The sequence below is a fragment of the Eubalaena glacialis genome, chromosome 5 (genome assembly GCF_028564815.1).
Source record: "Eubalaena glacialis isolate mEubGla1 chromosome 5, mEubGla1.1.hap2.+ XY, whole genome shotgun sequence".
In the NCBI taxonomy this organism is placed as follows: domain Eukaryota; kingdom Metazoa; phylum Chordata; class Mammalia; order Artiodactyla; family Balaenidae; genus Eubalaena; species Eubalaena glacialis.
The window spans coordinates 126593803-126620784 of NC_083720.1; the positions used below are offsets into that span (position 1 = coordinate 126593803).

Below are 26982 nucleotides of genomic sequence, written 5' to 3' on the forward strand. Positions count from 1 at the left end.
GCACAACCTGTGACTATACTAAAAACCAATGAATTATAAATTGTAAAAGAGTGAATTGTATAGTATGAATTATATCCAGTTAAAAAATGGCTTTATTGGAAGATTCTTATTGTTAGGATAATTTTAAGTAAATAAAGTATATATAAATACCATCGTATCAGGAGAACTTATCACATGGCTTCTCCTAGTTCCAAGGGTAGAGGGTGTGGTTCTGAGCATGTAGCCCAGCTACAACTCTATCACTCTGGAGGAAGGGGAGAATGGATTTTTGTAGACAGCAACCTTCATCACAGTGGCAGAGCTAGAATTGGAACCTAGGTCTTGGTGTCCTGGTCTGATTTCTTTTTCCCATACCATGTTTCTCTAAGGAGACTGATTTCATAAGTGTAATCAAGCAAGCTGCTGAAAATAGGCATATTTTTGAAACTAAAATAAGACTTGTCTGCTAACAGTAGGACTGAGTAACCTAGGAAATGACTAAGCATTTATCCTTCTCATATATAAAGATTGCTTTCTTTAGGAAAAGATGCATGAATATATAAATACAGGTACAATTTTTAAAGGGAAAGAGGCAGTTGCAGAGATTTTTTTTTCCCCAGGGAAGTAGGATTGTACATTTTCCCTTTAAGATGGATAGTGGGCAATGGCCTTCTGCATTTTTATGAACAAAGGTGTCATTCATTAGCCCTAACTGGCCCCCACTGGTTTGGATAAACCCAGATCCATGTTATAGGCGTGGCACCATCTACCTGTGGAGGGTACTGCCTGGTGCACGTGCCAGAACCTGGAGCACTGAAGAGCCTTGGTTATCACTTTCACACTAAGTTCAGGTGTGATAGGCTACTAGTTAGAGCTTGCCTAGTGCTCTTTTCCTTTCATTCCTAGCAAGGCTTAGGAGTCCTGCTTGCCTTAAAAAGTTTTTTAAGTTTAAAAGGATTGCTAATGTTTACCTATTAAACCAGAAAAGGCAAATTACAGCTAGGAAATTGTTAGAATAGATATACAGAAATAAATATATTTTGCAGGTAGTTCTGAGAATTGAAATAGTTCAGGGACTGAAAACTCAAATGTTTGTAGGGGCCGGGCAGGTAATTTAAATGGATGAGAGTCTGAATATTGGGGATTGTGGCAAAATGGAGCATACAGGCCCTTACTTAAGACATTAAACAACAACAAGAAGAAACAAAAAGCACCCGCTCTGTGAGCCAGTTAAAACCTGCGTGGGGCTGAGTTCTGCCTGGAGGCTTGCAGTTTATGGCAGCCTCTTGACTGGAACATAATATAGCAACATGCAACAAGGACTTTAAAATGTGTCATATGTTATTACCAAAAGAGACAACACAAGAGACAAAGAAATTAATTTGGACATAAAATGTTCTTAGCTCTTGTATTTAAAGAAAAAATCTGCAAACCATTCAAATGCCGAAAAATTATTGGAGAATGATTCATCAAACTATGGTATAACTATATAACCATTTAGAGCACAGAGATATATAGAAAATGCCAGGGCATCACATGGAAATGTACACATGTGAAAATTAAGTGAGCGTAGAATTCAAAATTATAAATGTATATGAGTTACAGTATATGTTAACAAAGATCAGGAAGGAATTTGGAGCATTGTAAAAAATTGGCCACTCATCAGACTTTTTCCCCCTGAAAAGAAGCTTAAATTCACCACGAAGAAAATGCAGGTCACCTCTACCAAGCCCATCAGTAAAATATCTAATCGTCCTTTGGATTAGATCCAACTAAGCACAAGCATGACTGTTTCAATAGATATGGCTTTGTCCTAGAAGTTTTTATTTTTGCCTGAAAGAGATGACTTAATTTCCTACTCTGGTATACACTGATGTTTTGTTCCCCACCTCAAAATTCTGATTTTTACTTTTCTCCTATTCACCCTGTTTTATAAATCTGGATCCAAGGAAACTGATTCCAGTCCCAAGCTTCTTGAGTGACGCCCCTCCCTCCATTCTACCCGTGAGTCCACGCTGAACCAAGTCCCATAGCAGAATATTGCAGGTCCTTTGGCTTCCTTGGTGTATCAGGAATGGCCCAGGATTTGGAGATACCTCAGATCCTGGAAATTCCAGAATTGTTGGCCAACACCCAAAGTGGAGTGTCCATGGTGGTCGCCATTTGATGCCCGTGCTTGGCCTGTCAGGGCTGGGCTAGCACCTCTGGAGTGTCTGGTGATCAGAATACCTCTCCCCGTGTGTTCCTTATTTATTTATTTATTTTTAAAGGAATGTAGTTTATTTATTTATTTATTTATGGCTGTGTTGGGTCTTCGTTTCTGTGCGAGGGCTTTCTCTAGTTGCGGCAAGCGGGGGCCACTCTTCATCGCGGTGCGCGGGCCTCTCACTAGCGCGGCCTCTCTTGTTGCGGAGCACAGGCTCCAGATGCGCAGGCTCAGTAGTTGTGGCTCACGGGCCTAGCTGCTCCATGGCATATGGGATCTTCCCAGACCAGGGCTCGAACCCGTGTCCCCTGCATTGGCAGGCAGATTCTCAACCACTGCGCCACCAGGGAAGCCCCCGTGTGTTCCTTATTGGTGTGATGAGGGCTTCCTCATCTTCTCCTCCTGTGACCCCTTTACACACAGTCCATAAAGCCTTAGCCGATTTTTCAGGAATCTCAGGATGAGAACAGAGACTTGTTGTTGTTCAGTGCCTCGGGTGTGTGTGCTGCAGGGCAGGGGCTGTGGCTGGCTTGGTTTTGTGCCCATGGGCCAATTTTAGCTTGGTTGCTGGGGACGTCATTTGGGGGCTCAGGTGATTTAAATAAGTTCAGATATTATCAAATTTTAAAAACAAATACAAAGGTTACTTTCCATGCTGATGTGAGGTTAAATCTCTAGGGGGCATGCATTGATAATTGGTGCTGCCCTCAGATCTGTTTCTACTAAGATTTCATTTGGCTGATTTATCTTAACTGAAATTTCTAGAAATCGCTCCACAACACTGATTTTGTACCATAACTCGACAAACATGTGAACGCTTAATCAAGGGACTTGATTTCTCTATGCCTAGCTATCCAGGCCTAGGAGTAGATCAATCTCTTTCTTCTTTAGTTCCGACGAGATTGGTATTTTTAGAAGGAACTTGGTTAGAGATCCTGAGTCTAATTGTTACTCACCCGGGTCCTTGGACTCTTAATCCATAGAAATTGATAAGAGGCCAGAGGAGAATTTCAGGCAAGGCTTTATCAGGACTCGAGCTGCAGCATGAGGGAGCGAAAACAAGTAACAGATGCCGTTGGTTCCCTGGCTCCTTAAAAGGGGTGAGGCTGGAGGTGGGCTGGTGGGTTGGCTGGGAGGCGTAGTTTAGGTGGTCTGCGCGCCCCCTGGTGGTGCTGTGTGCAGGGGTCACGCGCAGTAGCCTGTTTTTGCTTCCGGCACCTCAGAAACGGCAGTTGGTTTGTGGCCTTTTTGTATCTTATTGTTCATAATTGGCTCCCACGGTGCATGTGTGCAGTTAGTTTTAGTGCTGTATAGTTTCTTTGCATTCTGTTGCTTGCGGAGACGTTTGTCCAGGTGCAAGCACTCTGGTAAAGGGTCCCAGGTCCCAGCCTATCTCATAATTGCAGATTAACTTGACTGTTATAGATCATAGTTCTTAGGCCTATTTTTCATATTTCATTCCTTGACTTAGTGCTAGGCTAATATATTCAGAGAGTATCCTGTGGTCATTTTGAGCTGGCACCCTTGCCACTCTGTTCGTGAGATGCTTACTTTCTTTAGAGTGTTATTTGCCTGTTGTCACTGCTGTGCTCCCAGTGGTCTGGTTCCTGAATGGAAAGGGCGTTTCTTCACCTGCTCACAGCTAGCATCATCTCTTGCCTAGAAGATTATAATAGATTTCTGAATGGTCTCCCCAGATGCCCTCTAGTTCCCTGACTGCTTTCAGTGGTTAGAGTCACCTGTTGCAAATGCAAGTCTGCTCACTTCACCCTTTAGCTTAAAAGCTTTCTGTGACTTCCAGTTGCCTTCAGGATGCATCCCAAACCTTCCCAGGTCTGCCCCCGCATCCCACCAGCCTTGCTGTCATTGCTCCCGGCTTTCTGAGTTCAGGCTGCCTTGGCCTTCTTTCAGTTCTTTGCTGTGCATTCTCCTCTCACCACACGTGTCCTCTCTGGCTGCAGGGTTCTGCCCTCTCTCTTTTTCTCTTTCCTGTACTTCGAGGCCAATCCCCCTCCTCAGCTAGACCCATTTCCCCTACTATCCAGGCTCCTAACATCACACACCTCTCTTTCTTAGCCCTCATTACTGTTTAAAGTTTCCATATATTTGTGTGATTCTTTGATTAAGGCCTGTCTTCTACACAAGCCAATACGCTCCACAAGGGTGGGCTGTCTCTTTTTTGCTGGGAGAGGGGCTTACCATTACGAGCATGCAACACACACTGTAGGTATTTATTAAATTTTTTTGAATGGCCATGATTTCTTCTCGCTTTACCCTTCTGGAGTTTTACAGCTCTGCCTCATGTAAGTTGTAACTTCATCTGTGACTTCCTCACTAGCCAGCTCTCCTCGACCTAAAGGTCTGGCTTCACTGGAGCTTTTCTAGCTTTTTAGGAAGGCATCTGAACTTAGTCTTCTAGTGGCCATATATGCACCCCTCTTTTTCCTCCTCTGTGAAAATCCAGACCCTACTCTAAGGCCGTCCTTTTCTCTGACTTGGGGAATCCTTGCAGCTCTGACTGTCTCTCCAGGTTCTCCTTGGTGACCTCTCCTAATGAGCCCAGTGACCTCTTATTCATGAGCCTCTCCTAACTACAGCTCCAAGCTAGGAGATGTGATACCCACAGTGTCAGTAACAGCAGCAATAAAGGAGACTGGTTTTTCAATGATGATGACAGTAATTAAGGGTCTTGCATGAAGTTTTTTCATGCCTCTTAAATAAGAACTAAATTTACTTGTCTCTTTGTTGCAGTTTACCATCTGTTCTGCTATAACGAAGGAATTGCATTCATAAGAAGTTTTACATTATCAAAAGGCATGATATAAAAACAATTCCTTGACTAGAAGAAAGGGGTTAGGGATTTGACAATATCAGAATCATAATATAGTTCTTTTTCTATAGAATTTTTTTCTAATAAACTATTTTCTTAATAGCCACGAATGTGTTAGTAAAACCCATCACTGCCCAAAACTTTGTGTTTGACTACATACAGCATTTGCTCTGGAATCATTGTCTTTGTTTTTCATCATTGCCTCCACTATCGTTGACAAAGAACCTTTTACACCATCCTATTTACACGATAACCTGATTACCCATTGTTAAGCCCAATACCAAGCTTCCCCCCAAACCCAGCTGTTATAGACAACACCTTCTCATACTAAGGGGTTGGTTCTAGATCTAGTATAATGATGGTATATATAATGGTAATTAAATTCCCAAATTTATTCAAGCCTATAATTTTCTCAGATCTAGACAGCCTACCTCAAACAAAAACACCTGTGTTTTTTTTAATCTTGCAATGGACTAAGCTCTTTTTTTGAATAATCTTTTTTTTAAGATTGAAGTGTAGTTGATTTACAATGTTGTAAGTTTCTGGTGTACAGCAACATGATTCAGTTATACATATATATATATTCTTTTTCATATTTTCCATTATGGTTTATTACAGGATACAGAATATAGTTCCCTGTGCTATACAGTAGGACCTTGTTGTTTATTCTATATATAGTAGTTTGCATCTGCTAGCCCCATACTCCCAGTTCAACCCTCCCCCTGCCCCTTGGCAACCACAAGTCTGTTCTCTATATCTGTGAGTCTGTTTCTGTTTTGCAGATAAGTTCATTTGAAAAACACCTGTGTTTTAATGTTTTCCCCTGAATCAGGTGATGCAGGCCCAGTGTGTCAAAACAGAAACTGAATTCTACCGCCGCAGTCGCAGCGAGATAGTGTATGGAGAAGGACACACCATGGGGGCACTTTATTGGCAGTTGAATGACATCTGGCAGGCTCCTTCCTGGTCTTCTCTAGGTAAGTGTTTCAGCATTCTTTGTGTGAGTGAGAGAAAGCCATACCTGTGGGGAGAGGCACTGAAAGAGCACAGAGCTGGAGGGGTCAGATGAACCCAAGCAGGACTCCAGGGTCAGGAGGCTGTCCAGCTGCTGGTCTCGGAGCTGCGGCCTCCTCTCCCACCTTCACAGTCTTTCCAGGAGCCTTAGAGGCAGCCTCACTATGAGTTCTGAGCTGTGCAGTCGCAAAAGCAGGCGAAGGAAGGGAAAGATTCATGCATGAAGATCTCAGCCGTGTGTCTTCTAATTGTTGCTTAGAATTTTGAATTTATTTAAGAGGACTTTCCAGGGCAAAAGGAGATTTACATAAGCACCCCTTCTTTTGTTTAGGAGAATCCAGCCACAGGAAAGTTTGGCCCAGCTAAGTGTTAAAATGTCCCTTTGCTGACTGCCCTTCAAGTCCATCAGGTCATCTTTCTTTTGTCCTGATGATCTCTTGGGGGAAAGGGAGTTGAGTGAGAAATCCAAGTAAGAAGGGTTATCAGGTGAACCTGTCTGTTCAACGAGGAGCAGGTGAGATGGCTGACATTGTACTTGCAGTTTGAATTATTTCATCTATTTTGGTGCATTAAAAAAAATTAAGGTGTAATAATGAATGTTGGCCTTCACTAGAGGTGATTTGAAGCCAAGTTCATTTAATGATATAAACAAAAGTTTTGGGTCAAAAATGAGGCAAGGCCATAAAGTAAGAAGGCCCTTTTGCTGGGTGAGGCTCTTAAACAAGCTGAGAATGCAGATCACAGAGTTCCTTCCCCACATGCTTTGATCAGTGCTCATGACCTCCTGCAGGGAACTGCAGTCTTGATCAGGTTTCCCTGATCAAACTCTTGATCTCCACCAACCAGAGAAAAGGGTATTGAATGAGAATCAGGGGGTAGATGCTAGGGGAATAGCCTTTCTGGGATGCTTAAACTGGAGAAAGAGATATTGTTCAGAGACACTTGGAGCCTGACCCTGCTTCCTGTCTGCGGATGCGGTGGTGGTCTCCTGAAGCTGAGTTCGGTTCAAGAAATGGGAGAGCCCAGGCTTTGTAACTCTTCCCTTAAATGACCCTATGTTCTTCAGAAAGGATTTAAGAGTATGATGGCAGAGTAAGAATTTGTCTGCCTTCTAAACTCTGGCAGGACAATGCATTCGAGGAGAGGGTCACCATCTCCTGGGGGGTGTCACCGTTTAGTAACTAAGGTGTGTATTACTGAGACCTTTTGCTTCAACTGCTGTTCTCTTGAATGTCTTTTGTTTGTGGCCTTGATTGCTGCAACCACACATTTGAAGTCTTTCTCCTGTAATGGATGTCACATGTGAGAGTGTTTAAGTTATCTCAGGTCCAAGCCATTTTCCATTTATCAGAAAACTTTCCAAATACAGGTTCTAGTTCATTTCATAGATCTAACTGGAAAGGCCTCTCCGCCCTTCCCCTCTCATTGTTATTTTTTAGGGGAAATACTAAGAGTTGGAATTGAAGTGTTGGAGAGTTGAACTTTTGCAAAACCTAAAGAAATTAGTTCTAGCTGAACCTCAAAACCATGTTCCTTCATCTCAACAGCTTGCACTGGTGAATTCTGGAAGTGTTCCCCCATTCTCTCTCCCCCTCTCTCCCACCCACTTTCCCTCATCTTACTCTCTCACCCCCTTCTGTCTCTCTCTCCCTCTCACTGTATACCTCTCTCTGAAGCTGTCTGGTGATGCAGTGTTTTGTGGAGAAGGATCTTCTTTCTGAAATAGAGGCATGTTGAAATATTTTTTAGTTTGTGGGTTTAGCATACCAGAGATGCCAACAGGGCACAGATTCTGCAGGTTTTTGAGAGCTTCTAATTGTATTTGAGGAATTGTCATTAATTGTCATGCTTTGGATGTTCCCCTCCAGTCTGAACTTACCAGCCATATTTGTGATTGTGGTTGCTTTGTTTCACTCAGAGGATTTTGTGCCTATGGGAAAAGGAGACTTTGAGTTCTAAGTAACTTTATTTTTTTAAAAAAATATTTAATTTATTATTTATCTATTTTTATTGAGGTATAGTTGATCTACAGTATTAGTTTCAGGCGTACAATATAGTGATTCAAAATTTTATAGATTATACTCCATTGAAAGTTATTATAGAATATTGGCTATATTCCCTGTGCTCTACAGTAAAGCCTTGTAGCTTATTTATTTTATACATAGTCGTTTGTACCTCTTAATCTACTGTCCCTATGTTGCACTTTGCTCCTTCCCTCTCCCCACCAGTAACCAATAGTTTGTTCTCTGTATCTGTGAGTCTGTTTCTGTTCTGTTCTATTCATCCATTTGTTTTACTACACATATAAATGATAACATATAGAGTATTTGTCTTTCTCTGTCTGACTTATTTCACTAAGCATAATACCCCCCAGGTCCATCCATGTGTTGCAAATGGCAAAATTTCATACTTTTATGGGCAAGTAATATTCCATTGCATATATATATGTATATATATATATACCACATCTTCTTTATCCATTCGTCTGTTGATGGACACTTAGGTTGCTTCCACATCTTTGTTCTTGTAAATAATGCTGCAGTGAACATTGGGGTGCATGTATCTTTTTGAATTAGTGTTTTTATTTTCTTTGGATATATACCCAGGAGTGGAATTGCCAGGTCTTATAGTTCTAATTTTAGTTTTTTCTGAGGCACCTCCATCCTGTTTTCCATAGTGGCCACATCAATTTACATTACCACCAACACTGTAGGAGGGTTCCCTTTTTCTCCACATCCTTGCCAACATTTATTCTTTGTGGTTGTTTTGATTATAGTCATTCTGACAGATGTGAGGTGATACCTCATGGTGGTTTTGATTTGCATCCCTGATGATCAACAGTGTTGAGCATCTTTTCATATGCCTGTTGGCCATCTGTATGTCTTCTTTCGAAAAATGTCTGTTCAGGTCTCCTCCCCATTTTTTGATTGGGTTGTTTGTTTTTTCTATATTGAGTTGTATGAGCTGTTTATATATTTCTGTATATTAACCCCTTATCAGTCGTATCATTTGCAAATATTTTCTCCCAATCAGTAGGCTGTCTTTTCATTGTGTTTATGTTTTCTTTTGCTGTGCAGAAGCCTTTAAGATTAATTAGATCCATTTGTTTATTTTTGCTTTTGTTTATTTTGCCTTAGGAGACAGAGCCAAAAAAATATTGCTACAATTTATGTCAGAGTATTCTGCCTATGTTTTCCTCTAGGAATTTTATGGTTTCTGGTCTTACATTTAGGTCCTTAATCCAGTTTGAGTTTGTTTTTGTAACTGGTGTGAGAAAATGTTCTAATTTCATTCTTTTACATGTAGCTGTCCAGTTTTCCCAGCACCATTCATTGAAGAGTGTGTCTTTTCTCCATTGTATATTCTTTTTTTTTAAATATTTATTTATTTATTTATTTATTTTTGGGTGTGTTGGGTCTTCGTTTCTGTGCGAGGGCTTTCTCTAGTTGTGGCAAGCGGGGGCCATTCTTCATTGCAGTGCGTGGGCCTCTCACTGTCGCGGCCTCTCTCATTGCGGAGCACAGGCTCCAGACGCGCAGGCTCAGTATTTGTGGCTCACGGGCCCATTTACTCCGCGGCATGTGGGATCTTCCCAGACCAGGGCTCGAACCCGTGTCCCCTGCATTGGCAGGCAGATTCTCAACCACTGCGCCACCAGGGAAGCCCACCATTGTATATTCTTGCCTCCTTTGTCATAGAGTAATTGACCATAACTGTGTGGGTTTATTTCTGGGCTCACTATTCTGTTCTATTGATATATGTGTCTGTTTTTGTGCCAGTAACATACTGTTTTGATGACTAGCTTTGTAGTGTAGTCTGAAGTCTGGGAGCATGATACCTAGAGCTCTATTCTTCTTTCTCAAGATTGTTTTCACTATTTGGGGTCTTTTGTGTTTCCATACAAATTTTAGAATTATTTGTTCTAGTTCTGTGAAATATGCCATTAGTATTTTGATATGGGTTGCACTGAATCTGTAGATTGCCTTGAGTAGTATGGTCATTCTAACAATGTTAGGCCTATCTACGAACACAGTATCTCTTAACGTTTGTTTGTGTTGTCTCCAGTTTCTTTCATCAGTGTCTTATAGTTTTCTGTGTACAGGTATTTTCCCTCCTTAGTTAGATTTATTCCTAGGTATTTTATTCTCTTTGATGTGATGGTAAATGGGATTGTATACTTAATTCCTCTCTTATAGTTTGTTGTTAGTGTATAGAAATGCAACAAACTTCTGTATATTAATTTTGTACCCTTTGACTTTACCAAATTCATTGATGAGCTCTAGTAGATTTTGGGGCCGTCTTTAGGATTTTCTAAGTATAGTATCATGTCATCTGCCTACAGTGACAGTTTTCCTTCTTCCTTTCCAATTTGTATTCTTTTTATTTCTTTTTTTTGTCTGATTGCTGTGGTTATGACTTCCAATACTATGTTGAATAAAACTGGGAGAGTGGACATCTTTGTCTTGTTCCTGATCTTAGAGGAAGTGCTTTCAGCTTTTCACTGTTGAGTATGATGTGAGCTGTGGGCTTATCATATATGGCCTTTATTATGTTGAGGTATGTTCCCTCCATACCCACTTTATGGAGAGTTTTTACCATAAATGGATGTTGAATTTTGTCAAAAGCTATTTCTGCATTCATTGAGATGATCATATGGTTTTTGCCTGGTTTTGGAATCAGATTGATGCTGGCCACATGGAATGAGTTCAGAAGCTTCCTTCCTCTTCCATTTTCTGGAAGAGTTTGAGAAGGATTGGTATTAATTTTTCTTTGAATGTTTGGTAGAATTCATCAGTGAAGCCATCTGGTCCTGGACTTTTGTTTTTTGGGAGGTTTTTTTTTTAATTAAAAAAAAATTTTATTTTATTTATTTATTTATTTTTGGCTGCACGCGGGCTTTCTCTAGTTGCGGCGAGCGAGAGCTACTTTTTGTTGAGGTGCGCAGGCTTCTCATTGCAGTGGCTTCTCTTGTTGTGGAGCACGGGCTCTAGGTGCGCGGGCTTCACTAGTTGTGGCACGCGGGTTCAGTAGTTGTGGCTCACGAGCTCTAGAGTGCAGGCTCAGTAGTTGTGGCTCATGGGCTTAGTTGCTTCGCAGCATGTGGATCTTTCCGGACCAGGGCTCGAACCTGTGTCCCCTGCATTGGCAGGCGGATTCTTAACCACTGCACCACCAGGGAAGCCCTTTTGGGAGGTTTTTGATTAGGTTTTTGATTACTGATTCAGTCTCCTTACTAGCAATTGGTCTGTTACGATTTGTTATTTCTTCATGATTCAGTCTTGGAAGGTTATATGTTTCTAGGAATTTATCCATTTCTTCTAGCTTGTCCAATTTGTTGGTGTGTAGTTGTTCATAGTAGTCTCTTATGATTCTTTGTACTTCTTTGGTATTAGTTGTATTGTCTCTTGTTTCATTTTTGATTTTATTGATTTGAGTCCTCTCTCTTTCTTTTGTGATAAGTCTGGCTAAAGTTTTATCAGTTTTGTTTATCTTTTCAAAGAACCAGCTCTTGGTTTCAGTGATCTTTTCTATTTTTTCTAAGTCTCTATTTTGTTTATTTCTGCTCTGATCTTTATGATTTCTTTCCTTCTACCAACTTTGGGTTTTGTTTGCTGTTCTTTTTCTAAGCTCCTTTAGGCGTAGGGTTAGGTTGTTTATTTGCAATTTGTCTTGTTTTCTGAGGTAAGCATGTATCACTGTAATCTTCCCTCTTAGAACTGCTTTTGCTGCATCCAATAGATTTTTGGATCATTGTGTTTTTGTTTTCATTTGTTTCCAAGTATTTTTTGATTCTTCTTTGTCTTTTGTGACCAATTTGTTGTTTAGTAACATATTATTTAGCCTCCACATCTTTGTGTTTTTTGCAGTTTTTTTCTTGTGGTTGATTTCTAGTCTCATAGGGTTGTGGTTGGAAAAGGTGCTTGATATGATTTCAATTTTCTTAAATTTATTGAATCTTGTTTTGTGGCATATCGTGTGATCTGTCCTAGAAAATGTTCCATTTACATTTGAATCAAATGTGTATTCTGCTGCTTTGGATGGAATGTTCTGAATATCTATTAAGTCCATTTGGTCTAATGTGTCACTAAAGGCCAGTGTTTCCTTATTGATTTTCTGTCTTGATAATCTGTCCATTGATACATGTGGGGTATTAAATTCCCCTACTCTTACTGTGTTACTGTCAATTTCTCCCTTTGTGTCTGTTAATACTTGCTTTATGTATATAGCACTTCTATGTTGGGTGCATATCTATTTACAATTGTTATATAAGATTGATCCCTTGGTCATTATGCAATGTCCTTCTTTGTCTCTTGTAACAGTCTTTGTTTTAAAGTCTATTTTGTCTGATATAAATAGTGCTATCCCAGCTTCTTTTGATTTCCATTTGCATGGAATACCTTTTTTCATCCCCTCACTTTCAGTCTGTGTGTATCTTTAGATCCAAAATGAGTCTCTTATAGGTAGCATATGTATGGGTCTTGTTTTTATATCCATTCGGCCACTCTATACCTTTTGATTGGAGCATTTAGTCTATTTACATTTAATTATTGATAGTTATATACTCCCATTTTGTTAATTGTTTGGGGGTTGTTTTTTGTAGTTCTTTTTTTGTTCCTGTCTTCTTCTCTCCCCTTTTGATTTGATTTGATGTTCCTGTCTTCTTCTTCTCTCCCCTTTTGATTTGATGACTATCTTTAGGTATGTTTGGATTCCCTTCTCTTTTTTGGTGTTTATCTATTGTAGATTTTTGGTTTGTGGTTACCATGAGGCTTATATATAGCAATCTATATATAATATAATATAATGTAATATAATATATATGATTATTTTAAGTTGCTGATCTCTTAATTTCAAACACATTTTAACAACCCTGCATTTTTACTCCCCCACCCTTGCCATGATTATTGTTTTTTTTTTAAAACTCTTTATTGAATTTGCCACAATATTGCTTCTGTTTTACGTTTTGGTTTTTTGGCTGCAAGGCATGTGGGATCTCAGATCCCTGACCAGGGATTGAACCCACAGCCCCCTCATTGGAAGGTGAAGTCCCAACCACTGGACCACTAGGGAAGCCCTGATTATTGTTTTTGATATATTTTACATCTTTTTTTGTGTGTGTATCCCTTAACTAATTATTGTGGATATAGATGATTTTACTACTTTTGTCTTTTAACCTTCCTGCTAGCTTTGTACATGGTTGATTTACTACCTAATATTTGCCTTTACCAGTGAGCTTTTTCCTTTCATAATTTTCATGTTTCTATTTGTAGCCTTTTCTTTTTCACTTAGAGAAATCCCTTTACCATGTCTTGTAGAGCTGGTTTGGTGGTGCCCAACTCTTTTAGATTTTGCTTGTCTGTAAAACTTTTGATTTCTCCATCAAATCTGAATGAAAGTCTTGCTGAGTAGAGTATTGTTTGTAGATTTTCCCTTCATCACTTTAAATTTATTGTGCCACTCCCATCTGGCCTGCAGAGCTGCTGAAAAGTCCACTGATGGCCTTATGGGAGTTCCTTTGTATGTAACTTGTTGCTTTTCCCTTTTGAATATTCTTTCTTTAACTTTTGCCATTTTAATTCAGTGTATCTTGGTGTGGACCTCTTTGGGTTGATCTTGTTTGTATTCCAGGACCTGCATGTCTGTTTCTTTTCCCAGGTTAGGGAAGTTTTCAGCCTGTTGTGTCCTCAAGTATGTTCTCTGCCCCTTTCTCTCTCTCTTCTCCTTATGAGACCCTATAATGTGAATATTAGTGCACTTGATGTTGTACCAGAGGTCTCTTAAACTGTTCTCTTTTCTTTTTATTCTTTTTTCTGTTCAGCTTCAGTGATTTCCACTACTCTGTCTTCCATCTGCCTGATCCATTCCTCTGTATCATTTCCTCTACTGTTGATTTCTTTTAGTGTATTTTTCATTTCAATTGTTGTAGTTTTCATTTCTGTTTAGTTCTTTATATCTTCTAACTCTTTGTTAAACTTCTCACTGTGTTCCTCCATTCTTCTCCTGCATTCTTTGATCATCTTTATGATCATCACCCTGAACTCTTTCTTAGGTAGATTGCCTATCTCCACTTCACTTGGTTCTTCATCTGGGATTTTATCTTCTTCCTTTGTTTGGAACATGTTCCTCTGTTGCCTCATTTTGCCTAACTTGCTCTTTTTTTATTTCTATGTATCTGGTAGGTTGGTAATGTATCCTGATCTTGGAGAAGTGGCCTTTTGTAGGAGATACACTGTGCGTCCCAGCAGCTCACTCCCCTCTGGTCATCAGAGCTATATGCTTTAGGGGTGCCCCCTATGTGGGGTGCATGGGTCCTTCTGTGTGGCGGGCTTACTGATGTCGTTGGTCTGGTAGGCATGGCTGGCCTTTGGCCCAATTGGTTTCCAGGCCCTGCCTTGTGTGGACCCTGCCAGCCACTGGTTGGTGGGGCTGGGTCATGAGGCTGCTGGTTGCAGAACCCTGGAGGGTCCCAGGGCTACTGCTGGTTCACTTGTGGGCAGAGCCAGGTTCTGGGGTGGATGGTTACAGGGCTGCGGTTCCTGGATCTAGTGTTGGCCTGCTGGTGGGTGGGACCAGTTCCTGATATGGCTGGCTGCAGGTTCTGGGGTATTCCAAAGCTGGTGCTGGCCCATTGGTGAGTGGGGCTGGATCCCAGGGCAGCTGGCTGAGGCATCCAAGGTTTCTCAGAGCTGGTGTTGGTCTGCTGGTGGGTGGGGCCCGGGCCCAGGGGTCCTGGGGCTGGTGCCAATCTGCTGTGTTGGCTGTGTCCAACAAGGTAGGCTGTAGGGCTGCAGTGGTCCTGGGGCTGGTGTCTGCCCATTGGTGGGTGGAGTTGGTATCCAGGGGATCCTGGAGCCAGTAGGTGAATCTGGGTCCTGGGGCTAGTGCTGGCCCACTGGTGGGCAGAGCTGACTCCTAGGGTCACTGGCTGCAGGGCCCAGTGTCCCAGAGCTGATTTTGAATTGTTGGTGGGTGAAGCCAAGGCCCAGGATGTTCTGGGGCTAGCGCTGGCTGGCTGGTGGCTGGAACTGGGTCCCAGGATTTCTGGCTGCCAGGCCCTGGGGGTCCTGAGGCTAGTGCTTGCACACTGTTGTATGGCGCTGGGTCCTGGGCCCTCTGGTGGACAGGACCATGTCCTGAGGTGCCTTGGGCTCAGGAGGTCTTAAGGCAGCCTGTCTGCTGGTGGTTGTCCAGCTAATTGCTTGGCCTAAGGCGTTCCAGTACTGGTGTGAACAGGCTGGTGAGTGAGGCTGGGTCCTGGTGCCAGTCGGCTAGAGGGAGGATTCCAAAATGGCTCTTGCCAGTGTCTGTGTCTCCAGGGTGAGCTCCAGTTGCTTGCTGCCTCTTTGGCAGACTCTCCAAGATCAGCAAATGAGTCTGACTTAGGCTCCTTTCAAATTACTGCTTCTGCCCTGGTTCCTGGAGTGTGTGAGATTTTGTGTGCGCCCTTTAAGAGGGGAGTCTCTATTTCCCCCAGCCCTCTGGGACTCCTGAAGTTAATCCCTGCAGGCCTTCAAAGCCAAACATTCTGGGGGCTGGGGGCTTGTCTTCCTGGTGCAGGATCCCTGGGCTGGGGAGCCCAATATGGGGCTCAGACCCCTCGTTCCTTAAGGAGTACCTCTGCAGTTGTAATTATTCTTACATGTGTGGGTCACCCACTCCTGGGGTGTGGGTCTTGACTATGTGCAGCTCTGCCTCTCCTACCCATCTTGTTGTGGTTCCTTCTTTAGATCTTTAGTTGCAGATGATCTTTTCTGCTAGATTTTGGTCTGTAAATAGTTGTGATTTTGGTGTGCTCATGAGAGGAGGTGAGCTCAGGGTCTTCCTACTCCACCATCTTGGCCAGCCTCTATAATAGTATGTTCGCCAAGTAATACTAGCAAAATGAGTATTTGTAACAGATGTTCACTGCCAATGCTACTGACTCCCTTTTTCATATGTATGTAGGGAAAAGGAACATCGGTACATTGAGCTTCTGGAGGCAGAATTGCATGTGAGAAAGTGCTAGCTACGAATCAGGTCTGGGCTCAAAATACTGCCAGTGGCATGTTTGACTTAACTGCTTGAGCTCCGTTTCCTCATTTGAAAAGTGCGATGTTAATCGCTGCCTCACTCAGATTTGAGGCTGACATGAGGTGATGTCCAAAAATGCTACTTGCCCTCAACAAACATGGGTTCCCTCCACTGTCAGCTCTCCCTTCTATGCTCAGTGCCCTGAATTATGACAGGTTACACAGCTGGGCCATGTGGATGATGGCTCCGACTGCTTGACCCTTGTTTCCTAACCCAGCTGATTACTTTTAGAGTATGGAGGAAAGTGGAAGATGCTTCATTATTTTGCTCGGCATTTCTTCGCTCCGCTGTTGCCGGTGGGTTTTGAGAATGAAGGTGTGTTGTTCATCTATGGTGTGTCAGACCTTCACTCAGACCACAAGATGATGCTCACTGTAAGTTGCTTGGATTTTTTTCTCTCTGTGGTAGAGGGCGAATTTTAGATTTCTTTAGTTATTTGGTTCTATTCTTTTTTGGAAAAAAGAAAAGAGAAATTAATCTGTATTAAAATGTCTCTAGTACTTACAGCAGAAAATGAGCTGTTCTTGGAATTGGAAAACCTATATTCAGGGAAAAATTCTGCCATTTATTCTATGACCTTAATGTCTTGGTTCAGTTTCCTCATCTGTAAAATGACACCAGCCTGCCTTCTTAAAGAATTTCTATGGATAGTGAATACAGTCATTAGATGACCGTGCATTGTAAACTGTAAAATGCCAGTTAAATCTAAGGTTATTTATAATCATGAGAAGCTGGAAATAGGCTAAACTTTACCAAAAGAAATCATTTAAAACAGTATGTTAAAGTGGAAATCAGTAAAATTATTCAGAATATATATGTGGAAAAATGAACTTGTATTTAAAACAATTTTAGGTAAAAGAAAGGATAGAAACTCAAAGAAGTCTTGGGTGGCTACAGTTAGGAGGACATTGAGAATAGGTCAAGTCTATGAATTAACTATAATGCGCCAGGTCCTGTGCCTTCCATAAATTGCTTAATTCTCACAACACCCTGTGGAGTTGGTGCTGTTATTATTCTCATGTTACGTTTGAAGAAATGGATACTTTGAGAAGTTAACTTCTTGGTTACATGACAAGTACTTGGTGGGGCTGAGGTTAAACCCAAGTTTCACAGTCTCTTAACCGGTTCTGCTCTTCTGACTTTCATCTATTATTACTACTATTATTCTCTAAAAAAAATAGTAACTAAGAGTGTTTGGTTTTTTTCTGTCTTGTTTCTCCCCAGGTGAGAGTCCACACATGGAGTTCCCTGGAGCCTGTGTGCTCTGAGACGACTAAGCCTTTTGTGATGAAAGCAGGGGAGTCTGCTCTTCTCTATGATAAGCCAGTAGCTGAGTTATTAAGAGGATGTACAAATTGTACACGACAGAGCTGTGTGGTTTCCTTTTACCTGTCAACTGACAGGGAGCCCTTGAGCCCAACCAACTATCACTTCCTGTCCTCACCAAAGGAGGCCAAGGGGCTCCACAAGGCAAATATCACCGTAAGCACCAGTGGTCTGGGGTCACCGTGGCTTTGTGGAGCTGTCCTGCTTTTTTGCAAAATTTCTTCTTGGTACTGAGCTTACCTGGGACCCGGGGGAGATTGGCCCCTTCCCACTGGAAGCAAAGAGCAAATACTTTTTATTTCTAATTCAGCATTTGTCAAAGCTTGAGGTTCCTGCCACTCCTGCTGTCCCATCACATCTCCGTAGTCAGGCTGGTGCAGTGGAGGGCGAGGCAGCAGGAGTCATCACCACTGACTGCTCCTCCTCTAGGTTCCAGGCTCTGTCTGTCCTGGGGGCTTTCCTGCATCAGCCGTGAAGTATTGTCATCTGCATATACAAGTGAGCAAGCCTGTTTGGAGGGACCGAGTAACGTGTTTAAAGTCCGTGGCCAGGAAACATTGGAGCCTGGTAGAAGCACTCTTAATTTTGCATTTTTAAGGAGAGTCTATTCATTTAAAAAATTTTCACTCTACTCTCTGATTTATTGCTTCCATGTTGCTCAGTCACCAGATCTCTTTATCACTGCCAAGGGAAAAAAAGGGATGATCGGGATAGGATGTGTTGTTATAAAAATTGTGTAGCTAGAAAATTTGGAATCTGTCTAGTTGATTGAAAACCTTTCCTTCCCTTTCCCCCTCTCCATGTAGTGATTGAAACTTGCTAGAAAAATATTTTCATTCTCTATTTTTAATCAATTTTAAGTTTGTTTTAGATTTCATTGAAAAGACTTAAGTGAGAGGATTTTTTACGTTTGCTTTGGAAATCATATCAAAACTCAGTCCTTGAAATGAAAGCATAGCTTCCTTCCCAATTAATAATGAAATATTCCCATAATGAAATCTATCTGTAACAACTGATATAGGGCAAATATGAAGGAAATGACATACATTTACATAGCTTCTTTCCAGAAAAAAAGCACAAAACTATGTAGTAGACGAATTTGCAGTCTCTAGACAAGATTTCAAAATCTTTCTTTCCTCATCTGGACCTCCGTTACTTTGAGATAACTGGGCTGGGGGAGAGGTAGGACTTCTTCCTTTGTCCTACGTCAGTTGGATTTCAGTGAGACTTTGCCTATCCTGAAGGCATATAATAACAATAACAATCATAATAGTAACGATAGTTAACGTTATTGTAGGCTTAACGTAGGCCAGGCACTTGGATGTACTATCCTCAGGGGGATGCTGGGGACTGGGTTTTCCTCCCTGTGTCCCTGAAGCCAGAGTACAAGCTTGAGCTCTGGGCTCTGCAGTCAGACATGCAGAGATGAGGTTTCCAATCAGAAGAAGGCAACAGCAAGAGTGAGCAGGTGCCAGTGTCCCTTCTGGCCTTGACCTTGGGACAGAGTAGCTGAGGCTTCCCTGCAGGCTTGGTGGCGGCCAGGGGCAGCCATGTAAACTGTGTGCCTGCAACTGCTTTAGGGTCTTCATCAGAATAGGTGGGTGGCATGATTTGGGAATTTGACATTTAACTTCAAGCCTGCATCTCTGACCCTCTGAGAGCTACCTAATACATTTTGTTTCTTTTTTGCTTCTACCAAAGTAGGGTTTCTTGTTAATAACTCAGAACCCTGCATGCTGTCTCAGGCTAAGTTATATATAGTAAAATTGCCCTTGGAAATTCTTTATGTCACACATAACCTATAATGTCAGACCTATGGCGTGGCATGTATGCATGTTGAAGAGTCATGTTTCATGACAGATGCACGGCTTGAACACCAGGTCCCACTCAACTGTGTACTCACAGTGAGAGAGGCTCACAAACCCCCAGCCTCCAGGAAGCAGCGCTGCCTCACTCTCTGCCTGTGCTAAGAGGCTAATGAATGACAAGACTTAAACTGTGCTCTCCTTTGCTGATATCATGTGGGATTCACACATGTTAAAAGTGCTAACGTAAAGCAACTATACGCCAATAAAAATTAATTTAAAAAGAGAAGGAAAAAAAATTAAAGTAAGAAAGTTAAGGGTCAGATTACAAAGCTGAGAATTCACATTATGAAGATTTTTTCAAATATTTCAAAGTTGGATGGACTTATATCCAAATGAATAGGAAAATAATTTCATTTAGATGGTTCAGATTAAACAAAACGAATACTTGAAAAATTCTAAATAAGTACAATGTGATAGATACCTAAGAATGGACATTAGTAAATCTGTCAAGAATAATAGGAAAAGCAAATTAATTTGAGCTGAATAAGAAAAAAGTGCTAATAATGTGACTTTACTGACGATGCAATAAAAGAGAGAGAGCTCTAGTGGTAGAGCTTTTGCAGATGCCCGGCCGGCTGCTGTTTAGATTGCAGGATCTCCTTGGAAGACTAGCAGGTGAGCACCATGGCTGTGCTCTGCAGCCAGCTCCACACAGATTCTGAGAAAGTCATTTAAACCACCCAGCCCTGGTGCAGAAATGTGCCTCTCTTGATGAGACCCTGAGAAAAAGATATAAAGCTGTAAAAGCTACAAAGCTTTGAGATTCATGTGAAATATTCTCCTTAATAATGGGAGACTACGTATTCCGCCCCCTCCCCCCCCGGTTTGAGATTACAATTTGGTAATTTTCCACAGCCTTCAATACATTTCCACGTAGTTTTTAGCATCTGACACAGTGCGTGGAATGTATGACTTTAGCAGTTGCAGAACCAAAGTTGTAGGAAATGCACTCCTTGTTAGCCACATGGATGTTCTGATAGGTGCTGTATATAGAATAGAGAGCTCTGCCCTCCTCCTTCATTTCATTTATCTTTTTCTTTCAGGCCACCATCTCTCAGCAAGGGGACACATTTGTTTTTCATCTGAAAACCTCAGCTGTTGCTCCCTTTGTTTGGTTGGATGTAGGAAGCATCCCAGGGAGATTCAGTGACAATGGTTTTCTCATGATTGAGAAGACACGGACTGTATTCTTTTACCCTTGGAAACCCACCAACGAGAGTGAATTGGAGCGATCTTTTCATGTGACTTCACTGGCCGATATTTACTGAGGGAATCCAGGTTGTATTTGCAGGAGCTGAAGGCAACCAGAAACAAGTTGAAGAAGCCAGGAAATGTGTCTGCGTGCTGTCAGGTGTCTGCAAAACCACTTGGTGAAGAGTTTGTACAGTGCATTCTCCCAGGGAAGGCTGTGTACTCAGGTGATGTCCTCCTCCAACAAAGCTGTGCCTAGGTGCCGTCCAGTCTGCACCAGGACTGTGGTTTTAGCCCATTCCCCCACAGCTTTTGCACCACATGAACCAGTTATAACCCAACTGCCTCTCCAAGCCCCAGAAGGAGGTCTGTCCACATGCAGCCCTTTAAGGGAATCACAGGTACGTGATTATTGCGGTATCTGTGGAATCAAATGTGGAAGGTCGTGAGGTCATGTAGGCTCTCGTGGTTAGCTTTGAGAAATACCAAATAATCAGAATGAAACTGCTTTGTTGTTATTTCCAGAGGAAATGGAGATTCAAATGTCACAACAGAAAGAGATTTCTGGGTGGTAGCCATATTGGTTGCTATTGCCGAAAAGTTTGGGGGGTTGATTGTTGTCATTCAGTTACTTTTTGGGTAGGAGTCCTTTTTTCATTTGCAACGTTTTTTAAAAAATATTGTTTTAAAAATAATAGTTTATTTTTTCAAAGGCCATTAGAATGATTCTCCTTTGGAAAAAAAGCTCATATTGAAATGGACATCACCATGGTCACTTTGGAAACTTTCGGGTGTCCTGACATAGGTCACCCATCGTTATGTATGGGCTTCAGATTTCGTTGAATCCAGTGAGCTTTCCAATTCAAGGCTGTGGTTAGATTTGTACTTGGTGATCCTGGCAGCAAAGCGGTGTTCCCTTTAACTTGAGTTTGAACCATCTTAAAAAATATTGATTAATTATAATTTCTATGAAATCATTTTATTCTGCATTATCATGTTTATAAAATTACATTGGTAATGAAGCAAAGGGGGCAAAATGTTAATAAGTAGCCAATTTGGGTAAAGGTGTGTAGGAATTTTTTGTTCTGCTTTTGCGACTTTTCTGTAAGTTTGAAATTATGTTAAAATTTTAAAGTTATATAAATTGCATTGACAACTCGATGTTTCATTTGTGGATTATTTCCTCATTCCATGAACACTCAGTTTTTTAAAAATTTTATTTATTTATTTATTTATTTATTTATGGCTGTGTTGGGTCTTCGTTTCTGTGCGAGGGCTTTCTCTAGTTGCGGCAAGTGGGGGCCACTCTTCAACGTGGTGCGTGGGCCTCTCACTCTCGCGGCCACTCTTGTTGCGGAGCACAGGCTCCAGACGCGCAGTCTCAGCAATTGTGGCTCACGGGCCTAGTTGCTCCGCGGCATGTGGGATCTTCCCAGACCAGGGCTCGAACCCGTGTCCCCTGCATTGGCAGGCAGATTCTCAACCACTGCGCCACCAGGGAAGCCTGAACACTCAGTTTTGCCCAGTACCATGCTGGGCATTAATTTCCATTTTGCTCTGGTCAAGTTTTTAGTCTGTTTGATAAACTTGAAGAGTTTGAAGAATCTAATCCAGGATATTTGAGGGGTCTTCTCTAAGAAGAATCAGGTAATTGGTTATAGAATGGACTGGCGGTGAGAGTCTGGCTTTAGAATCAAGACTAAATAGATAATAGTTTTGGTTTTAAAGCTGAGAAACTTTTGGCCGTGGCTCAGAGACTAAAAAGAAAATAAATGCAGCCAACCCAGGCCTCTCCTTCAGTATCTATGAGTTCCCTCATTTTATGTGTTATTTCAAAATATATATAACAGCCTTATGAAAGGCTGTGACTTAGGGATGTAACCCAGAAGATTCCTACCTGATAAATATTAAATCGCTTTCTTGTCACTGTTGCTGGGGGCAGGGAGGACACACCTCTCCATTCACTAGAGCATTTTTCTGTGCTAGGTACCCTGTGAGGTGGGCTTTGAAGTTGATGGGCCAGAATTTATTGGGTTGGCCAAACCCAAAAAGTTTGTTTGGGTTTTTCCCTAATATCTTTCTTTAACGACCCAATACCTTGCAATTCTGCCCTTACTAGCTCTGTAACCTTAATCAAGTTATTTAACTTCTACGTTCAGTTTTCTTGTGGTACAATGGGAATAATTACACTCACCTTGTAAGTGTGGGTTTTTTTTTTATAATTAATTAATTAATTTATTTTTGGCTGCGTTGGGTCTTCGTTGCTGCACGCGGGCTTCCTCTAGTTGCGGCAAGCGGGGACTACTCTTCGTTGTGGTGTGCGAGCTTCTTGTTGTGGTGGCTTCTCTTGTTGCGGAGCACAGGCTCTAGGCACGTGGGCTTCAGTAGTTGTGGCACATGGGCTCAGTAGTTGTGGTTCGCGAGCTCTAGAGCACAGGCTCAGTAGCACATAGTCTTTGTTGCTCCGCGGCATGTGGGATCTTCCCGGACCAGGGATCGAACCCATGTCCCCTGGACTGGCAGGCGGATTCTTAACCACTGTGCCACCAGGGAAGTCCCTGTAAGTGTGCTTTGAAGAATAAATTAAAAATGTGGTTCAGGGACTCGGCCCAGTACTGACACTTAGTGAAGGCTCTGTAAATGGAGGCACCATTCTGTGGTGTGACCCTCTTGTCTAGAGAGGGCAGGGCTTCCAGCCACACTGACCTGAGTCAGAACCCAAGTTCTGAGATTTATTGGCTGTGTGACCTTGGGCAACCACTTGATCTTCTAGATTTTAGTTTTCTCATCTGTAAAATGGAGATAGTAATCTCTAACCTTCAAAGGTAGTGGTAAAAATTAAACAAATAGGGTGTGGAGCAAAATAAATGCTAGTCATACTTTTTTAACATCATTATCACTCAGTACATGAAGCAAGGGTAAAAATGAAGCACATAAAGGCAGATGCCTTTTTTCTTTCTTTTTTTAAAATTACAGTATAGCTAATACAATATTGCATTAGTTTCAGGTGTACCGCAAGGTAATTCACGTATATATATGTATTTTCAGATTATTTACCACTATAGGTTATTACAGTATATTGAATATAATTCCTTGTGCTATACAGTAAATCCCTATTGTTTATCTATTTTACATATAGTAGTGTGTATCTGTTAATCCCATACTCCTGCTTTGTCCTCCCCTTTGGTAACCATAAGTTTGTTTTCTCTGTCTGTGAGTCTGTTCCTGTTCCTGTTTTTTTAAAATATTTTTTGATGTGGACCATTTTTAAAGTCTTTATTGAATTTGTTACAATATTACTTCTGTTTTTTTATGTTTTGGTTTTTTTGGCCGCAAGGCATGTGGGATCTTAGCTCCCCAACCAAGGATCGAACCCGCACCCCCTGCATTGGAAGGCAAAGTCTTAACCACTGGACCACCAGGGAAGTCCCTCCTGTTTTGTATATAGATTCATTTGCATTATTTTTTTAGATTCCACATGTAAGTAATAACACATAATATTTGTGTTTCTCTGACTTGCTTCACTAAGTGTGATATTCTGTAGGTTCATCCATGTTGCTGTAAATGGCAATATTTCATTTTTTAAAATATTTATTTATTTGTTTATTTTTTGGCTGCGTCGGGTCTTAGTTGCAGCATGCAGGATCCTTCGTTGAGGCACGCGGGCTCTTCGTTGCGGTGTGCAGGCTTCTCTCTAGTTGTGGCGTGTGGACTCCAGAGTGCGTGGGCTCAGTGGTCTCAGTAGTTATGGCACGCAGGCTCTCTAGTTGTGGTGCGTGGGCTCTGTAGTTGCGGCACATGGGTTTAGTTGCCCTGCGGCGTGTGGGATCTTAGTTTCCCAACCAGGGATTGAACCAGCGTCCCCTGCATTGCAAGACAGATTCTTAACCACTGGACCACCAGGGAAGTCCCAATATTTCATTTTTTAAGGCTGAGTAATATTCCATTGTATATATGTATATAACACATCTTTTTTTTAGTACTGTAGACAAGAGATCCACTTCAATTTTTTTTTACTTTTTATTTTATTAATTAAAAATTTTTTAATTGAATTATAGTTGATTTTTAATGTTGTGTTAGTGTGTGGTATACAGCAATGTGATTCAGTATACCAGCTGGTATACAGTAGGACCTTGTTGTTTATCTATTTTATATATAGTAGTTTGTATCTGCTAGTCCCAAGCTCCTAATTTATCCCTCTCCCACCTTCTTTCCCCTTTGGTAACTATAAGTTTGTTTTCTACATCTGTGAGTCTGTTTCTGTTTTGTAAATAAGTTCATTTGTGTCATATTTTGGATCCCACATATAAGTGATATCATAAGGCATTTGTCTTTCTCTGTCTGACTTACTTGACTTAGTATGATAATCTCTAGGCCCATCCATGTTGCTGCAAATGGCATTATTTCATTCTTTTTTATGGTCGAGTAATATTCCACATATACACATACACACATATACATATACATACCACATCTTCTTTATCCATTCATCTGTCAGTGAACATTTAGGTTGCTTCCGTGTCTCGACTATTGTAAACAGTGCTGCTGTGAACATTGGGGTGAATGTATCTTTTCGAATTAGAATTTTCTCCAGACATATGCCCAGGAGTGGAATTGTTGGATCATATGGTAACTCTATTTTTAGTTTTTTAAGGAACCTCCATAGTGGCTGCACCAACTTACATTCCCACCAACAGTGTAGGAGGGTTCCCTTTTCTCCACACCCTCTCCAGCATTTGTTATTTATAGACTTTTTAGTGATAGCCATTTTGACTGGTGTGAGGTGATACCTCACTGTAGTTTTGATTTGCATTTCTCTAATAATTAGTGATGTGGAACATCTTTTCATGTGACTTTGGCCATCTGTATGTCTTTTTTGGAAAAATGTCTGTTTAGGTCTTCTGCCTGTTTTTTGATTAGGTTGTTTGTTTTTTGATATTAAGTTGCATGGACTGTTTATGTATTTTGTATATTAACTTCTTATTGGTCATATTGTTTGCAAATATTTTCTCCCAGTACATGGGTTGTTTTTTCATTTTGTTGATGGTTTCCTTTACTGTGCAAGAGCTTTTAAGTTTGACTAGGTTCAATTTGTTTATTTTTGCTTTTTTTTCTTTTGCCTTGGGAGATTGAGCTAAGAAAAAATTACTATGATTTACGTCAGAGAATATTTTGTCTATGTTCTCTTCTAGGAGTTTTATGGTGTCCTGTCTTATATTTAGGTCTTTAAACAATTGTGAGTTTATTTTTGTATATGGTGTGAGGGAGTGTTCTAGTTTAATGGATTTACATGTAGCTGTCCAGCTCTCCAATACCACTTTTTGAAGAGGTTGTCTTTTCTCCATTGACTATTATTGCTCCCTTTGATGTAGATTAGCTGGCCATAGGTGCGTGGGTTTATTTCTGGGCTCTCTATTCTGTTCCATTGAGCTGTTTGTCTGTTTTTGTGCCAAATACATGCTGCTTTGATTACTGTGATTTCTGTAGCTTTGTGGTATAGTCTGAAGTCTGGAAGGGTTATGCCTCCAGCTTTGTTTTTTTCTTCAGGATTGCTTTGGCAATTCAGGGTCTCTTGTGGTTCCATATAAATTTTAGGATTATTTGTTCTAGTTCTGTGAAAAATGTCATGGGTATTTTGATAGTGATTGCATTAAATTTTAGATTGCTTTGGGTGGTATGATGCCATTTTAACAGTATTACATTCTTCCAATCCAAGAGCATGGGTTATCTTTCCATTTCTTTGAATCACCATCAGTTTTCTTTATCAATGTTTTATAGTTTTCAGTGTATAGGTCTTTCACTTCCTTGATTAAGTTTATTCCTAGGTATTTTTTAAAAAATTAATTAATTAGTTAATTAATTTTTAAATGTTTGGCTGTGTTGGGTCTTCATTTCTGTGCGAGGGCTTTCTCCAGTTGCAGCAAGTGGGGGCCACTCTTCATTGCGGTGCGCGGGCCTCTCACTATCGTGGCCTCTCTTGTTGCGGAGCACAGGCTCCAGACGCGCAGGCTCAGTAGTTGTGGCTCACGGGCCTAGTTGCTCCGCGGCTTGTGGGATCTTCCCAGACCAGGGCTCGAACCCGTGTCTCCTGCATTGGCAGGCAGATTCTCAACCACTGTGCCACCAGGGAAGCCCCCTAGGTATTTTTTGGACACAATATTAAATGGGATTTCTTTTTACTTTCTATTTCGAATATTACATTATTAGTGTAAAGACATGCAACAGATTTCTGTATATTAATCTTGTATCCTGCTACCTTGATGAATTCATTTATTAGTTCTAATAGTTTTTGTGTGGAGACTTTAAGGTTCTCTATATAGAGTATCATGTCATCTACAAATAGTGACAGTTTTATTACCTCTTCCCTTCCAATTTGGAAGCCTTTTATTTCTTGTCTGATTGCTGTGGCTAGGACTTCCGATATTTTTTTGAATAGTAGTGGTGAGAGTGGGCATCCTTGTCTTGTTCCTGAAATTAGTGGGAAGGCTTTCAGCTTT

General features: G+C 41.2%; 1 protein-coding gene across 2 annotated transcripts in view; it reads left to right on the plus strand.

The window, feature by feature from the left end:
• Positions 1–26982, plus strand: part of MANBA (mannosidase beta) — a 139177-nt gene that overhangs the window by 97630 nt on the left and 14565 nt on the right. Inside the window, exons 14-17 of one of the 2 annotated variants that reach the window (XR_009701048.1) lie at positions 5848–5992; positions 16332–16474; positions 17325–17582; positions 20338–20886. Coding sequence is in view for 1 of the 2 variants with exons in the window: in XM_061191668.1 (XP_061047651.1) it covers positions 5848–5992; positions 16332–16474; positions 17325–17582; positions 20338–20562 (771 nt within the window). In the remaining variant the exon portion in view is untranslated. Of the gene's footprint in view, positions 1–5847; positions 5993–16331; positions 16475–17324; positions 17583–20337; positions 21635–26982 lie in introns of those variants that run through there. The other variant, XM_061191668.1, reaches the window with a different exon arrangement.